The following is a 16,686-nucleotide window of genomic DNA, read 5'->3' as shown; positions in this document are numbered from 1 at the left end:
GGCCTTGAGCCCAGCCTGGAGGTACCTTGGTACCCCGGTGGTACCGAGAGCAGAGGCTGTGATGATGGGAACGGAGCTCGGAGCCGGTCCCGGTCCTTCTGTGCCCATCGCACATCCCAAACCTTGACATCCTCATCCTGGTGGCTTTGGCCTTTGGCACCACTGATTCCTCTTCATTGGGGCACATTCAACTCCTGCCTTGCTCGGGGACCCCCAAACCCCCTCCTTGGGCTCCCCCCACCTCCGAGGAGGGTAAGAACAGCTCTGAGCCTGGCGGCTCTATGCCTCTGGTAGGGAAAGGGAGGGTGTGGGGGGGGTGTGATGTCATCGCTGACGTCATATTGTGGGGTGCTGACCCCCACACCCCTTATATTGGGGGGTTCTCCCCGCACACGCCAGGGCTGGATCAGCACCGCCGCGGTGGACAGTGCCCGGGGGGCGTGGCCTGGATGGGGGCGTGGCCTCGTCTTCTGATTGGCAGTCACAGATGAGGGCGTGGCCTCGCGTCCCGCCGTTGCCGTGGCAACCGCGTCCTCCTCGCCTGCGCGGGGCCCTTCTCGCTCCCTATTGGCCAGCGGCGCTCCCGTTACCGGCGCGAAGGGGGCGTGGCTACGGCGCCGTCACCGGCGGGGGGGGAGCGGGACCGGTTCGAGGGCAGGTATCGGCGTCCCGGGGGTCCGGGAGCGGGGCAAGGGCCCCGTTGGGGCGGTACCGGGGTGGTCTCGGTGTTACCAGGGGATTACCGGGACCGGAGAGGGCGAACCGGGACCCCGACGCCCTCCTTTGTATCAATTACGTTTATTAAAACGCCGTTGCTTCTACGTCCCGTTGTTCTCCCTCCGCTGGTCCAAGGGGAAGGAGAAGGGGAGAAGGGAAAACGCCGTCGAGTTCTGCCCTGGAGCCGTCCCGTCCCCGCAGGGATGAAGGGACCGGGGGGACAATGCCCCGTCCCGGGGGCTTCCTCCGTCCTTCCAGCCTGGCGATGGGGCCGCTCAGGGCTGCAGCCAGGCGCGGACGTGCCCCTCGGCCAAGGCGATGCCCATCATGATGCCGCTGCCCAGCAGGAACCCCGCGTTCTGCAGGAGGAAGCGGCCCCACGAGCCCTCACCGGGGCCCTCGGCACGGCGCAACGCCTCGGGGAGCTGGGGCAGAGCGGTGTCAGCGCCGGCACCGGCCCCGCGGCTGCCCCACGGCTGCCCCTCGGCTGCCCCCCGGCTGCCCCCCTTACCATGTCGGCCAAAGCCACGTAGAGGAAGATGCCGGCGGTGGCGGTGAGGATCCAGGGAGTGAGAGGAACCGCGCTCTGCCCCACGGCGGCCCCCGCCGCCGCCCCCAGGCAGGAGAGCAGAGCCGAGAGCAGGCTGAGGAGCAGGACGGTGCGCGGGGCCGTGCCCGCCCGCAGCAGCACAGCCAGGTCACCTGCGGGGAGGGGAAGGTGGGTGCTTGGGGGAGGACCGGGGGGTGCCACGGCCCGGGGGGGCTGCTCGGGGGGCAGGAACCTACCGAGCTCATGGGGCAGCTCATGGCAGAGCACGGCCAGAGCGGTGCTGAGCCCGCTGGGGACGCTGTGGGAGAAGGCGGCACCTGCGGGAAGAGGGACCTTCAACACGGACCTGCACGGACCCCGGTGCACCGGGTACCCCTTGTCCCTGCGCACCCCTTATCCCTGTGCATCTCCATCCCCGTGCACCCCCTATCTCTGTGCATCCCCAACCCTGTGCACCCCTTATCCCTGTGCATCCCCATCCCTGTGCAACCCTTATCCCTGTGCACCCCTTATCCCTGTGCATCCCCATCCCTGTGCACCCCTTATCCCTGCGCACCCCTTATCCCTGTGCATCCCCATCCCTGTGCAACCCTTATCCCTGTGCACCCCTTATCCCTGCGCACCCCTTATCCCTGTGCATCCCCATCCCTGTGCAACCCTTATCCCTGCGCACCCCTTATCCCTGCGCACCCCTTATCCCTGTGCGTCTCCATCCCCATGCACCCCTTATCTCTGTGTATCCCCAACCCTGTGCACCCCTTATCCCTGTGCATCCCCATCCCTGTGTACCCCTTATCCCTGTGCACCCTTTATCCCTGTGCATCCCCATCCCTGTGCATCCCCATCCCTGTGCACCCCTTATCCCTGTGCATCCCCATCCCCGCACACCCCGTCCCTCCGCCCCATCCCCTCACCGATCGCCAGCCCGTCCGTCAGGTTGTGGATCCCGTCCCCCAGCACCACCATCCACACAATGTCGGTGGCCGCGGGGCTGGGGGGCAGCGCGGGGCCATGGGAGTGTCCGTGGGGGGGTCCGCGGGGTTTGAGCTCCAGCTCTGCCTCTGGCGCCGTCGGGTTCAGCTCAGCCTCTGCGGTGGGAGGGACGTGGGGTGGGCGCCGGGGCCGGGGGCGCTGCGCGGTACCGGGGCGGGGGGTGGGGGGGTGTGTGTTACCTCCTCGCAGCGGTGCCAGGACCCCCGCGGCCACACCGGGGGTCTGTCCCTGCGGAAGGCACATGGAGGCGTCGGGTGCAAGCCGGACCCGGGGGGGCAGCCCCGCGGCCCCCTCCAGCTCCCCCCCGGTGCCTCCGGCCCTCACCGCGGCCTCCCGGCTCCGGCGCAGCATCCCCAGCAGCAGCTCCAGCAGGAAGAGCAGGTAGATGCCGCCCAGCACCGCCAGCCCCTGCAGCACCGCGGCCCCCGGCTCCGCCGTCGCCTCCTGGTGCCTCCCCTGCGCCTGGACACGGGTGACCCGGCGGTTCAGCGGACCCCGACGCCCCCCCCCGGTCCCGTCCCACCCCCCCCGGCTCCAGCGCCGGTGATGCGGGGACACCGGTACCTACATGGGGCCAGAGGTGGAGCAGAGCGTCCCCACAGAGTGTCCCCACGGCCAGAGCCACCAGGAAGGCCAAGAGCGAGCGGAAGAAGCTGCGGCTGAGCAGCGGGACGAGGGCGACGGCCAGAGCCGAGGGCAGGCTGACAAAGGCGACGGCCAGGAGCCCCCAGCCCAGAGCTGCGGGGCCAGTGAGACCGGCACGGCCGGACCGGGACGGGGCAGGACCCAGGGATGGGACCCCGGGACCGTGGGGTGATGGGGCATGGGGAAAAGGAGGCACTTGCGGATGCGGGATGGGCAGCGCGAGGATGGGGATGAGATGCTGGAGGGATGCAGGGATGATGATGGAGGGATGGGGGAGCCAGGGATGGGGATGTGGGGTTCAGGGCCCACAGGGTCCAGCTGATGGGGAAGCAGGGCCTCAAGGTGCAGGGACATGGGGACCAGACACTGTGGGATGCGGGGATGGGGCACTCAGGGACCCGAGGATGGGGCTGCAGGTACAGGAGACCCAGGGATGGGACCCCGGGGCTGTGGGGTGATGGGAGCCCGGGGATGGGACATGGGGAAAGGGAGGCACTTGGGGATGTGGGATGGGCAGTGTGGGGATGGGGCGGTGGGGAGTGGGGATGAGATGCTGGAGGGATGCAGGGATGGGGGACCTGATGATGGAGGAGCCAGGGATGGGGATGCGGGGTCCAGCTGATGCAGGACCAGACACTGGGGGATGCAGGGATGGGGCACACAAGGATGGAGCTGCAGGTACAGGGCACCCAGCGATGGGTGATGTGGGGCCGGGGGCCAGGGCCGGGCGCTGGGTTGGGGTTACCTGGCCAGAGGCCCCCCCCGGGGGGAGGCAGCGTCACGTCGTCGCTGTGCTGGATGCAGACGCGGGAGTCGATCTGGTAGAGCAGGGCCGGGCAGAGCAGCGTGAACTGCTCCGGGGTGAGCTGCGCCGCCGCCTCCAGCCCGAAATTCACCAGCAGCTGGCTCACGTTGAGGCACTGCGGGACCGGCGATGAGCGGCAACGGGGAGGGGGGGGACACCTGGGGGTCCCCCCATGGTGACAACGCGACACCCCCCCTCCCCGCCCCATCCCTGCTCACATCGTGGTGCGGGTGCTCAGCGCTGGAGTGCTCCAAGCCCAGGACCCTCCCCAGCAGGCTCAGCCCGGGGACCGGGGGGGCCTCGCGGTTCCCAGGGGTGCCCCCAGCACCGGGGGGTTCAGTGGGCACCGGCTTCCTCCCGCTTTCGGCCTGGGTGGGTTGGGGGCTGCGGGACACAGCGCGGGTGAGCCCCCCCCCCACCCCCCAATCATCACTGCGATTGGGGGGGGGAGCCCCCCGATAGCGCCGTGGTACCTGCGGGGTGTCGGGGTGCCCGGAGCCGCGTCCCCGCCGTGCTCCCATATGGGATGCCGGTGCCGGTGCTTGTCCTCCTGCACCTCCAGCAGGTCGAGGTGACTGACGTGGCCGTGGCCCAGCTCCTCGTGCTGGATCTGCACGACCTGCACCCGGCCGAGCCCCAGGCTCCCGAGCAGCCGCGCCAGCCCCTCGAACGGCAGCGTCCCGTTGGCCCCCCCGTACTGCCCGAAGAGCTGCTGCAGGTAATACCCGTGCTCCTGCGCCGCGTCCTCGGGCAGCCGCGTCCCGCCGCTCCCCAGCGCCAGCAGCACCAGGACACCGAGCCCGCGGGGGCCCATGGGGCCGGCGGCGGCGCTGCGGGGACACGGGGACACCCCGTTGGGGACCGGCGGGGCTCGGGGTTGGGGGTTGGGGGGGGGGGGGCGGCCGGGACACGCGTGTCCTTGAGGGGAGGTTTTGCAACCGGAGCACGTTGGGCACCGGGGTTAATGTTTGACCGGGTGGGAGATAACGGGGGGTGGCGCCCCCGGTGTGTGCCCCCCCACCCCCCCCCCCGCCGCCACTGATGGGGACACGGTGGGGGCAAACACCGACCGGTGTGGGGCACGTTCCCCCCCGCCCCCCCAACACATGGTGCTGGGACCCCTCCATCACCCCCCCCATCGCACATGGGGTACCCGCAAAGCTGCCCCCCCTGTGCCATGCCCCCCCCCATTTTCGTGGTCCCCGTTATCGCCCCATTGCGGGGGCCCATCGCACCGTGGTACCGGTGTCACCGCACCCCCCCTCCCCCCGGGGCCCCCCCAATGGCTCACCTGGGCCCGGTCCCTGCACCGCGCCCGCGCCGTTTGCTGCACCCAAACCAGGGGGGGGCAAGGGTCACCCTGGGGCTGCTCCCATGCAGGGAGGGGCCACACATGGAGGGGGGGGCCTTAAAGGGCGAGTTGGGGGGGTCCGGACCCCTGCAATGGGGCTGAGGCACAGGCAGGGGCTCAACCTTTATTAACACCCACCCCAAGCAGGGTTAGGAGATGGGGGGTGCCGGGACCCCCCCCCCCAGCCCGTGTGGGGCCGGTGCTGCGGGGGGGCCCCGGCCCGTTATCTCTTGCTGCTCCTGCGCGTCTCTTTGCCGTTGCTGACGGGGCCGGGGTGCCCGGGCTGGCTGCGGGTGATGCGGCCGCTGGGGGGGTGCGCGGGGGGGGCCCCCGGGCTCAGCCCGTTCCCGTTCTGGCTGTCGGGGGCTGGAAGCAGAGCAGAGGGAGCGGGAGGAAGCACCGGGATGGGGGCTGGGGGGGGGGCGGGGGGGAGGCACGGGGGGTGGGGGGGGAAGGGGCTGCGGGACCTACCCGGGGGGGGCGCGGGGGGGCCTTGGCTCGTCGGGGGGGGGGGCCGGAGTCGCGCTCTCGTTCTGAGCCTGGGGAGGAGACGGGGACACCCCCTGTGCGGGGCCGGTGGCGCCAGCCTGGTGCCCCCCCCCCCAGCCCCACTGTGTGTCCCCCCAGCCCCTGTGCCCCCCCAGCCCCACTGTGTGACCCCCCCCAGTCCCTTTGTGTCCCCCCCAGCCCCACTGTGTGACCCCCCCCAGTCCCTTTATGTCACCCCCAGCCCCACTGTGTGTCCCCCCCCAGCCCCTGTGCCCCCCCACCCCCTGTGCCCCCCCCATCTCACCCCTTTGCTCTGCGACTGCTGCGCCACGTACTCAGGGTTGGGCTCGCTGAAGTTGGGCACCTCGGAATAGACCATACAGAACCTGACGGGGGGGTCAGCGGGGTCCCCCCCCATCACACACCCCCCCCATCACCCCCCAAACCCGGCCCCATCCTCACTCGCCGATCTTCTGCAGGTCCCCCCCGCGCCCCGTGTACAGGGTGAGGCAGCCCTTGAAGACAGACGCGTACCTGGGGGGGACGCAAGGGGGGTCAGACTGGGGGTGCCCCATAGACACTGGTAATCCCCCGGTCCCCATCCCTACCCCACAGACATTGGTCCCCCCCCGTCCCCATCCCTGCCCCATAGACATCGGTACCCATCCTGTACCCCATAGACATCGGTACTCCCCCGGTCCCCATCCCTACTCCACAGACACCGGTCCCCCCAGTCCCCATCCCTGCCCCATAGACATTGGTACCCATCCTGTACCCCATAGACACCGGTCCCCCCCGATCCCCATCCCTGCCCCACAGACACCGGTTCCCCTGGTCCCCATCCCTACCCCATAGACACCGGTACCCTCCGGCCCCCATCCCGTACCCAATAGATGTTGGTACCCATCCTGTACCCCACAGACACTGGTCCCCCCAGTCCCCATCCTGTACCCCATAGACATTGGTACCCATCCTGTACTCCATATTCACCGGTCTCCCCGATCCCCATCCCTACCCCATAGACATTGCTACCCATTCTTGTACCCCGTATTTACTGGTACCCCCGGTCCCCATCCCTGCCCCACGGACACGGGTCCCCCCGCGCCCGCCGCACCCCTTGGTGAGCCGGATGATGTCCCCGGGCTGGATGAGGTTCCCGACGTCGTCCCACACCGAGATGTTGATGCTCCCGCTCTTATCGGCCACTTTACACGTCCGCACCTCGTGTCCGTCCTTCGTCTTCGTTACCCTCCCTGGGGGGGGGGCCGGTTACCGGTAACGGGGGGTTACCGGGGGCTCCCCCGTCCCCCCCCATCCCATCGCACCCACCGGTCTCCAGCACGATGAAGATGAGGTTGAGGTTCTTCAGCCCCGGTTTCACGTCCTTCACCAACGTCTCGGTGCTCATGGTGCCAGCGGGGCCCTGCGGAGGGCACCGGGACCGCGGCGATGGAGCCACCGGGAGCCGGGACAACGGCACCGGCGCCGCGCTCCCGCCCCGCCGCCAGGGGGCGCTCCCGCACCCGCGCCGCGCTCTGCCCCCTTCCCCTCTACGCGCGCTCACCTGGCCCCGCACCACCGCCACCGCGGGCACACCCGGAAGTGTCCCTTCCGCCGCCCGCGGAGCAACCAATCATAACGCGGGAGCTCCGAGCCTCCAACCAATGGTAGTGCCGAAAGGGCGGGATTTAAGGGATTAAATCCCGCCTTGACCATAGAGGCGGTGAAGCGGAGCGACGCTTCCGGGGCGGTGCTTCCGGGGGTGCGGAGCGGCGCTGGAGGCCGCGCCGGGCCCGGCGGGACCCGGTGAGCGGGGCCGGGGCCGGGGCCGGGGCCTGGGGGGGGGGGCGGGGGGAGCAGGGATTGAACCGGGCCCAATGTGGGGGGGGTGTCGCTGCGCCCATGTCCTGGACACCCCAATGGGGGCTCCCGGGGCGGGGGGGCGGCGGTTCCCGTTGGGAGCGGCGCTGGGATTCCCGGTGCCGCCGAAGCGGCGTTTAACCGGAGGGGTCGGTTCTGTTGAGCCCATTGAGGGGGGTCAGGCCTTTATTCCCCCCATTCCAAGAGCAAAAGAGGGACGAGGAGCGGGATGCGGCTCCCCCCCCCCCCCCTCCTTAAGGTGCTTCTGGAGCCGTGGGGCGGGTTGGGAAGAGCTTGGGGTGGTTCTGACCCCCCCCCGGGGGGGGACACAGGGACGGAGCGTTCCCGGCTCCTTGGGGCGGCTTCATCCAGCCCTTTCCCACCGCTAGATCCGAGCGTCCGGCTCCCGGCCTTCCGAGAAGGACCCTTGGAACCGTGGAAGAGGAAAGGGAAAAGATGGGCCTGAGGGGGAGCGGCCCCGCCAAGAGTGAGCCCAGCCCGGCCCGTCGCTGCTCCCGCAGGAATTCTGCCGCGGAAGGTAAAGCCGTGCCCCGCGTTCCCTGCGGCCGCTGGGAAGGCCCCATCGCTTCCATGGGGGTGCGGAGCTGCTGCTCCCGCGGTTCCCAGCGAAGGGCTCGTCCCCCCCCCCCATTGCTCCCGGTTGGTGTCTGCAGGGAACAGCCCCAAAGTTGGGTGATTCCAAGGAATTCCTGCCGAACGCGCTCCCGAAGCGCCCCTTGCTCCGTGCTCCGGAGGGAGAAGGGCAGAGGCTGGAATTCCTTCCGGAGCGAGGCTGAATCATGGAATCCTGGAGTGCTTTGCCTGGGAAGGGGCCTTCGGGCTCCTCCGCTTGAACCGGCTCCCGGTTGCTTCCTGCAGCAGCAATTGGAGGCCCCCCCAGAGGAGCAGGGGGTCACGGTCCGGGTTGGGGGGGGCAGAGCTGCTGCTCCCCGCGGTTATTATGGGATGTTCGTGGTGCTGGTGGGTGCACCCCAGCACCGGCTCCTTGTGCTGGAGCGATGGAATTGGGCGCATGAGGCTCCCCCAAAGGCCCTCAAGGAGCAGGAATTGCTGGGAAAAGCGCTCTGCGGCCTCGTCCCCGCTGCGGGAAGAGGGGAGGGAAGGGGCAGAGCGATGCCCGGGAGCACCCGCAGGGATGAGCACAAGGAGCCGGAGCCTCTGACGGGGACCGAGCCCCCAGCGCAGCGCTTGGGGCGCTCTGGGGGGCAGGAGGAGCCCATGGGGGTCCTGCAGTCCCAGCACCCCCTTCCCTTGGGGTGCCCCAAGCTCCTGGGAGCTGGGTGCTGCAGGACTTGGCGTTCTGAAGGCTGCTGGATCCTGGTTTTCCCCCCGGGAAAGCTTCAGGACCCCCCCCCGGGAGAGGGTTTGTGTTTCCGCACAGCAGGAACACCGGGAGAACAGAGAGGCCCCTCTTGCAGCTGTGTCCCCCCTTTGCCTCCCGGGCTGGATTCGGGGGCTTGGGGCTCACGGAGCTGCTGGAATGGGGGGCGATGGTTGGTTCCATCCTTGGGGGCGATGGTTGGTTTATCCCAGTGTGGAGTTGTCCCTGTTCCGCTTGGATCGAGGCGGGTCAGTGCCTCTTCCAAACCAGCACCCAGCACATCGGTCCCTTCCAGTGCCTTCCTCTTCCCTATTCCCAAGGGCTTCGGGGCCGGGGCAGGCTTTGGGAAAGGGCTGGAATGTCGAAGTGCCTTTGACTTGGTGATCCCTGATGCTCTCCGATAGCACCAAGCCCTTGGTGCTGTGGTGAGCAGCACCCAAAGGCCCCGGGGCAGGGAGATGCCAATCTCCAGAGGCAAGGCTGGGGCAGGATCCCAAGGGAAAGGCAAGGAAGGGAAGAGGGATCGTGCCTTATCCCGGCTCTTCTCCATTCAGCCGTGTCCCAGCACCCGCACAGGGAAGAACTTCCTCCTCACATCCCATCTCCATCTCCCCTCTGGCAGCTTCAAGCCATTTATCCCCATGGATTTGGCGACACCCCCGTGTGTGGGTCCCACTCGGGTGCTTTGCCCGGCTGGTTGTTGCCAGGATGATGTTGGGATTGGGAAGGGGCAAAGCTCAGGAGTGTGGGGCTGGAGAGGGGGCACCCCATGCGCTTCCCCTTGGATACGGGGGTGCCCACGAAGGACGCTCGTGGAGCTGCTCGTGCGTCCAGGGGCACATCGAGACACAGGGCATGGAGCAGGATGTGAGCACTGAGCCCTCGGGGTGGTCCTGAGGGGGTGCTGGCGCCTCCACGTCCAGCTTTGCCCTCCCAGTTGGCTTGAACCCAAGGGGGGTGCTGAGCCTGGAGGTGCGAGTGGCCCCTGAGGGGCTGGGGAGGGATTCGGGCCCTTTCCCAGCGGGGCAATCCCAAGGGAAGGACCACGGGGTTGCAGAAGCGGCTCGGGAAGGGGGTTGGGAAGGAGGGGGCCGGGCCCTGCCCCATCCCCGCCCCACAGGGCCCCGCTCTTCCCTGCGCAGGGTTCTGGCGCCGGTGACGAGCGATGGGGTATGATGTGACCCGCTTCCAGGGGGACGTGGATGAGGACCTGATCTGCCCCATCTGCAGCGGCGTCCTGGAGGAGCCCGTGCAGGTGGGTTTCCCCCCGGACCCTGCTTTGGGGGGCTCCTCGGAAGGGGGGGCAGGAGGTGCTGAGCTCCGTGGGTCCCCTGAGCCAGGGGGGCCCCCCTGGGGGTCAGCGAGGAGGTGGGAGGAAGGGAGGCGCTGGGCTTGGGATGGGTTTTCCTTCCTCCTGCCGTCCTTGCTGGGGCTGCGGCGGTGCTGTCCCGACGCAGGGGTGTGAGACGTGGCCCTTCCTTGGGCTTCCCTGGCTTTGGGAGCACGGGCAGAGCAGAGCCCTCCCTGCCTGGGATGGGGCAGCTCCTCCAGCACGTCCGTCCCCCTGGAGCACTGCCCCTGGGGGACTGTTCCCTTGTGCCTCCCTTCCTGGGTATCCTCAGGGGGTGGGCTTGAGAGGGGGGAATGCTGCAGAGGGCGGGGAGAACATGGGGAGAACATGGGAGGAACATGGGGAGAACACGGGGGAACATGGGGGGAACACGGGGAGAACATGGGAGGAACATGGGGAGAACACGGGGGAACATGGGAGGAACATGGGGAGAACACGGGGGAACATGGGGAGAACACGGGGGAACATGGGGGGAACACGGGGAGAACATGGGAGGAACATGGGGAGAACACGGGGGAACATGGGAGGAACATGGGGAGAACACGGGGGAACATGGGGGGAACACGGGGAGAACATGGGAGGAACATGGGGAGAACACGGGGGAACATGGGAGGAACATGGGGAGAACACGGGGGAACATGGGAGGAACATGGGGAGAACACGGGGGAACATGGGGGGAACACGGGGAGAACATGGGAGGAACATGGGGGGACACCCAGCACGTGCTGCCCATCGCCCTGGGCTGTGTTTGCTGCAGAGGCTACACAAGGGGATGGTCCCTGTCACTTGAAGCCCAATTCAGTGCCCATCCTGCGGTTGTCCTTTGGGACAAGGCAGCCTCAGAGGCGCTGGGTGCTCCCTGGGTGCTCCCTGGGTGCTCCCTGCGCTGGGAGCCGGCACCCTCTGCACCCTCCCTCCCCTGCGGGGTGGCAGCGGGAGCAGGGCCCGGCTGTGTCAGCGGGGGGGGGGACCTTGGCTCTGCCCTGGGGACCCGCTCCGAGTCAGCGCCTCCCGCCCCAGGGGCAGCAGCACCCGGAGCGGGCGCCCAGAGCCATGGGGCTGCTCTGGGATGCTCCATGGGGCTGGGGGCAGAGAGCACCGGGGGGGGGTGATGGGGCTAAACTGAACCAGGGGAGGTCGGGTTGGGGAGAAGGGGGTTTGTACCCGTGAGGGTGCTGGGACACTGGGATGGGTTGAAGGGACAAGGTTTGGATGCTCCATCCCTGTTCAAGGCCAGGTTGGAGCAACCTGCTCCAGTGGAAGGTGTCCCTGCCCGTGGAACCGGAGGAGCTTTAAGGTCCCTTCATCCCACCCCATTCCATGGTTCCCTCAGCACGTGGCTGCTGAGCACCCCTCAGACACCAACAGCCTTTCTGTGCCCAAGGCCGAGCTTCGTGGCTGGCTCCACGTGACACGGGGGTGTTCGTGTCATGGATCCATGGACCGGTTTGGGTGGGAAAGGGCATGAAGCTCCTCCAGTTCCACGGGCAGGGACACCTTCCACTGGAGCAGGTTGCTCCAGCCTGGCCTTGAGCACTGCCAGGGATGGAGCATCCAAACCTTCTCCCTTCAACCCATCCCAGTGTCCCAGCACCCTCACAGGGAAGAACTTCCTTATCTCCAACCTGGCCTTCCCCTGGTTCACTTTGAACCCATCACCCCTTGTCCCATTGCTCCAGCCCCTGAGGCTGGAGCTCCAACCCCAGAAGGTTGGATTTGATCATCTTCAAGCTCTTTTCCAAGCCAGTTGAGTTGGTGAGTCAGGGCTGCTCTGACCCTGTCACTCAGTGATCCAGTGATGCCCTGATGTTGACTCAATGATTCAGTGCTGCTCTGACACTATAACTTAATGGTCCGTTGAGGCTCTGATCCTCTGGCGCAATGATCCAGGGCTGCTCTGGTCCTATCACTCAATAATCCAGTGATGCTCTGATCCTGTCACTCAATGATCCAATGATGCTTTGATCCTCTGGCTCAATCATCCAGTGGTGCTCTGATCCTATCACTCACTGATCCAGGGCTGCTCTGATGTTGACTCAATGATTCAGTGCTGCTCTGATACTATAACTTAATGGTCCAGTGATGCTCTGATCCTCTGGCTCAGTGATCCAGGGCTGCTCTGATCCTATCACTCAATAATCCAGTGATGCTCTGATGTTGATCCAGTGATGCTCTGATCCTCTGGCTCAATGATCCAGTGATGGTCTGACCCTGTTACTCAGTGGTCCAGGGCTGCTCTGATCCTATCACTCAGTGATCCAATGATGCCCTGATGTTGACTCAGTGATTCAGTGATGCTCTGACCCTACCACTCAATGATCCAGTGATGCTCTGATGTTGACTCAATGATTCAGTGCTGCTCTGGCACTATAACTTAAAGGTCCAGTGATGCTCTGATCCTCTGGCTCAGTGATCCAGGGCTGCTCTGATCCTGTCACTCACTGGTCCAGGGCTGCTCTGATGTTGATCCAGTGATGCTCTGATCCTATCACCCAATGATCCAGCGCTGCCCTGATGTTGATCCAATGATTCAGTGATGCCCTGATAGTATAACTTAATGGTCCAGTGAAGCTCTGATCCTCTGGCTCAGTGATCCAGGGCTGCTCTGGTCCTATCACTCAATGATCCAGTGATGCCCTGATGTTGATCCAATGATGCTCTGATCCTGTCACTCACTGGTCCAGGGCCGCTCTGACCCTATCACTCAATGATCCAGTGATGCCCTGATGTTGATCCAATGATGCTCTGATCCTGTCACTCACTGGTCCAGGGCCGCTCTGACCCTATCACTCAGTGATCCAGTGATGCCCTGATGCTCTGGCTCAATGATCCAGTGATGGTCTGACCCTGTCTCTCAGCAGTCCAGGGCTGCTCTGATGTTGATCCAGGACTGCTCTGATCCTATCACTCAGTGATCCAGTGATGCTCTGACTCTGTCACTCACTGATCCAGGGCTGCTCTGACCCTGTCTCTCAGCGGTCCAAGGATGCTCTGATGTTGATCCAATGATGCTCTGACCCTGTCACTCCGTGCTCCAGGGCTTCTCTGATGTTGATCCAGTGGTGCTCTGACCCTGTCTCTCAGCGGTCCAGGGCTTCTCTGATGTTGATCCAATGATGCTCTGACTCTGTCACTCACTGATCCAGGGCTGCTCTGACCCTGTCTCTCAGTGTCTGGGGCTGCTCTGACCCTGTCTCTCAGCGGTCCAAGGATGCTCTGATGTTGATCCAATGATGCTCTGACTCTGTCACTCACTGATCCAGGGCTGCTCTGACCCTGTCTCTCAGTGTCTGGGGCTGCTCTGACCCTGTCTCTCAGTGGTCCAAGGATACCCTGATGTTGATCCAATGGTGCTGTGACCCTGTCTCCCAGCGGCCCGGCGCTGCTCTCCCTCACCGCCCGCCTTGCCCCCGCAGGCTCCCCACTGCGAGCACGCCTTCTGCAATGCCTGCATCACGCAGTGGTTCTCGCAGCAGCAGACGTGCCCCGTGGACCGCAGCGTGGTGACGGTCGCCCACCTGCGCCCCGTGCCCCGCATCATGCGGAACATGCTCTCCAAGCTGCAGATCACGTGTGACAACGCCGTGTTCGGCTGCACGGCCGTCGTGCGCCTCGACAACCTCATGGCCCACCTCAACGACTGCGAGCACAACCCCAAGCGCCCCGTCACCTGCGAGCAGGGCTGCGGGTGAGGCTGCCGGGGGCACCCCGGGGGCACCCGCAGCGAGCGCCAGGCTCGGGGGTGCCCCCCGCACGTGGGGAGGGACAGGGTGAGGGGGGGGAGAGGTTCTTCGCCCCGAGGGTGCTGGGATGGGGTGAAGGGAGAAGCTGGGGCTGCCCCATCGCTGCGCTGGGGGAAGGTGTCCCTGCCCGTGGTGTGGAACTATGTGGTTTAAGGTCCTTTCCAACCCGAAGCAGGCTCCGGTTCTGTGTGAAGGTTGAGGTTTAGTGGAACCCGTCCTGCCCGATGTTGGAGGGAAGCCCCATGGCTGGGGCTTGGGGACGGGCTGGCTGCTGGGAATGGGGCACTGGAGCCTTTGTGGGTCCATCCAGCCCCTGGGGCACGCTCCAGTGGGAGCTGGAAGCTCTTGGTGCCCGTCCCCTTCCCACTCCGGTGTTGTGAGCATCCAGCCGGGATGGATGGAGGGATGGAGGGATGGATGGAGGGATGGAGGGATGGATGGAGGGATGTATGGATGGATGGAGGGATGGAGGGATGGAGGGAGGGATGGAGGGACGGATGGACGGATGGATGGGTTGGCGTGGTGCCCATCGGGTCTCACATGAAGGAGGTTGAGTTGTGGGACCCATGGCGAGCCCTGGGACATCCCCAGTGCCCGCCATAGCTCATCCCCTGCAGGGAACCAGCCCTCCTGCAGCATCCGAGCATCCCGCAGCTCCCCTTGGCCGGGTTTGTCCTGGAGCCCGTGCCCGCGCCACGTGCTCTGGTCTGTAACTTCCCTCATGCTCCTCCTCTTCTCCTCCCCAGCTTGGAAATGCCCAAAGACGAGCTGCCGAACCACAACTGCATCAAGCACTTGAGGTCCGTGGTGCAGCAGCAGCAGACCAGGATCGCTGAGCTGGAGAAGACCTCGGCTGAGCACAAGCACCAACTGGCTGAGCAGGTGGGTCCCTGCGCACCAGGGGGTGTCCCATGGCCCCCCCAAAAGCTGCTGGAGGTGGATGAAGCTGCCGTTGGGCACCTCCTGCCCCAGGGTGATCCCAAGGTCCTTCCCCACCTCAGTGTTGTCCTTCCTCCCTGTTGTAGAAGAGGGACATCCAGCTGCTCAAGGCCTACATGCGCGCCATCCGCAGCGTCAACCCCAACCTGCAGAACCTGGAGGAGACCATTGAGTACAACGAGATCCTGGAGTGCGTGCTTGGGCAGAGGAAGGGGGCGCCTGGGGGGGCGTTGGGGCTGGAGCCGCTCGCGCAACGGGCTCGGGGTGTTTGTAGCCTTGCCCCCTGCATCCCGCCTGCGAGCAGGAGGCTGCCGGGTCCCGTCCTCCTTGGGGGAAAGCTGAAGGAAGCAGCTTCTCCCCACGTCACCTCCGGGGGGGCTGTGTGTGCTGCAGGGGGGGGGCTCTTCAGCAGGGGCTGGAGCGGTAGGATGAGGGGTGATGGGTTCAGATGTGACCAGGGGAAGTTGAGGTTGGATACAGGGAAGTTGTTCCCTGTGAGGGTGCTGGGACGTGGGATGGGTTGAAGGGAGCAGGTTTGGCCGCCCCATCCCTGGCAGCGCTCAGCGCCGGGTTGGAGCACCCTGCCCTGGCGGAGCTGCGGCTGGATGTGGATGATGTTCAGCTCCTTCCCACCCCAAAGAGACGAGGGGCTGGAGGGGGGAACGGGACCCCGTGCGCCCCGCGCTGACCCTGCTCCCCCCTCAGGTGGGTGAACTCGCTGCAGCCGGCGCGGGTGACGCGCTGGGGGGGGGATGATCTCCACGCCGGACGCGGTGCTGCAGGCCGTGATCAAGCGCTCGCTGGTGGAGAGCGGCTGCCCCACGTCCATCATCAACGAGCTCATCGAGAACGCGCACGAGCGGAACTGGCCGCAGGGCCTGGCCACGCTGGAGACGCGGCAGATGAACCGCCGCTACTACGAGAACTACGTGGCCAAGCGCATCCCCGGCAAGCAGGCCGTGGTGGTGATGGCCTGCGAGAACCAGCACATGGGCGAGGACATGGTGCTCGAGCCCGGCCTCGTCATGATCTTCGCACATGGGGTGGAGGAGATCTGAGGCCGGGGAGCGGGGGGGGAGCCCCAGCGGTTCGTGCCGCTGAGGGGCGGGAGCTGCCGCGGAGCCTCCTCGTTCTGCACCCCTTGGGGCTGGTGCTGGGCACCCGCTCAGCGCCTCCCCCTTCACCCCTTTGCAGCTCGGGTCCCCCCCCCCCCGGTTCCGTGGCTTCCAAGGAGAGAAGGAGCGACCCCCTGGCGCCACTGGACTCCTCACAGGGCGCTCCCGGTGCCTCCGGGCTCAGCTCTTGCTGGGGACCCACATCTCTTGTCTTCTCCCTCCGGATTCCCCTCGTCTCTCCAAGCCTTACGGCGGCCCCGGGGTGCTCCGAGGGCTCGGACCTGCCCCATGCGGGGGGCTCAGCACCAGGACCAGCGTTCCCCCCCCACCCCGGCCCCTCGCTCCGTGCATGCACCCCCCGGGTGTCTCCCCTTCTCTCTGCTCTTCCCGCTGCTCCTTCAGCCACTCGTGACCGTGGTTCCGTCTTGGTTTCGCCTTTTGGACCTTTTTGAGGTTTTTTTGCCCTTCTCTTGGTTTTATCGCCCTTGGAGTTGAGGGTTGGAGCCCCCCGGCCCAGCCCCCTCAGTCCCCGCTCCCCTTTTCCTCCTCGGGCACTTAATTTATTTGCAGTTTTGGTTGTTTTATACAGGATTTTTCCTCCTCATCCTCCTCCTCCTCCTCTGCTGTGTCTGTTCCCGGCGCCTCGCTCCGTGCCTGCGCCCCGCAGGGCTTCAGTGATCAATAAACAGCCTTCTCCTTGCTTTAGCTCAATGCTCCCCCCCTGCCACGCTCCCAAATTGGGGGGTTTTGGGTGCTCTGCAGGATGTGGGGGCCGTCTTGGTGCTG

The 16,686-nt window shown here is 66.2% G+C and overlaps 3 protein-coding genes across 3 annotated transcripts; 1 reads left to right on the top strand and 2 right to left on the bottom strand.

Moving 5' to 3' along the window:
- Window positions 1-787: 787 nt before the first annotated feature.
- On the bottom strand, window positions 788-4,524 carry SLC39A5 (solute carrier family 39 member 5). Its single transcript, XM_030510296.1, has 10 exons — window positions 4,184-4,524; window positions 3,929-4,094; window positions 3,651-3,825; window positions 2,829-2,998; window positions 2,585-2,722; window positions 2,440-2,488; window positions 2,182-2,355; window positions 1,504-1,584; window positions 1,229-1,419; window positions 788-1,142 (listed from the first exon to the last, which is right to left on the bottom strand). The coding sequence occupies exons 1-10, from the start codon at window positions 4,522-4,524 to the stop codon at window positions 993-995; spliced, it is 1,635 nt and encodes a 544-aa protein (XP_030366156.1). The 3' UTR covers window positions 788-992.
- Window positions 4,525-5,284: 760 nt separating this feature from the next.
- NABP2 (nucleic acid binding protein 2) lies at window positions 5,285-7,207 on the bottom strand. The gene is given in 8 exon segments (XM_030510557.1): window positions 5,285-5,427; window positions 5,533-5,572; window positions 5,574-5,600; window positions 5,855-5,936; window positions 6,013-6,084; window positions 6,665-6,803; window positions 6,880-6,973; window positions 7,115-7,207. Coding segments are annotated over 7 exon segments (582 nt in total). The 5' UTR covers window positions 6,959-6,973; window positions 7,115-7,207.
- Window positions 7,208-7,267: 60 nt separating this feature from the next.
- RNF41 (ring finger protein 41) lies at window positions 7,268-16,611 on the top strand. Its single transcript, XM_030510538.2, is given in 8 exon segments — window positions 7,268-7,356; window positions 7,800-7,948; window positions 9,895-10,007; window positions 13,520-13,791; window positions 14,593-14,728; window positions 14,872-14,975; window positions 15,491-15,530; window positions 15,532-16,611. Coding segments are annotated over 6 exon segments (954 nt in total). The 5' UTR covers window positions 7,268-7,356; window positions 7,800-7,948; window positions 9,895-9,917; the 3' UTR covers window positions 15,844-16,611.
- Window positions 16,612-16,686: the final 75 nt, after the last annotated feature.

The sequence above is a fragment of the Strigops habroptila genome, chromosome 23 (genome assembly GCF_004027225.2).
Source record: "Strigops habroptila isolate Jane chromosome 23, bStrHab1.2.pri, whole genome shotgun sequence".
Taxonomy (NCBI): domain Eukaryota; kingdom Metazoa; phylum Chordata; class Aves; order Psittaciformes; family Psittacidae; genus Strigops; species Strigops habroptila.
This window is presented reverse-complemented; position numbering and strand designations above follow the sequence as displayed.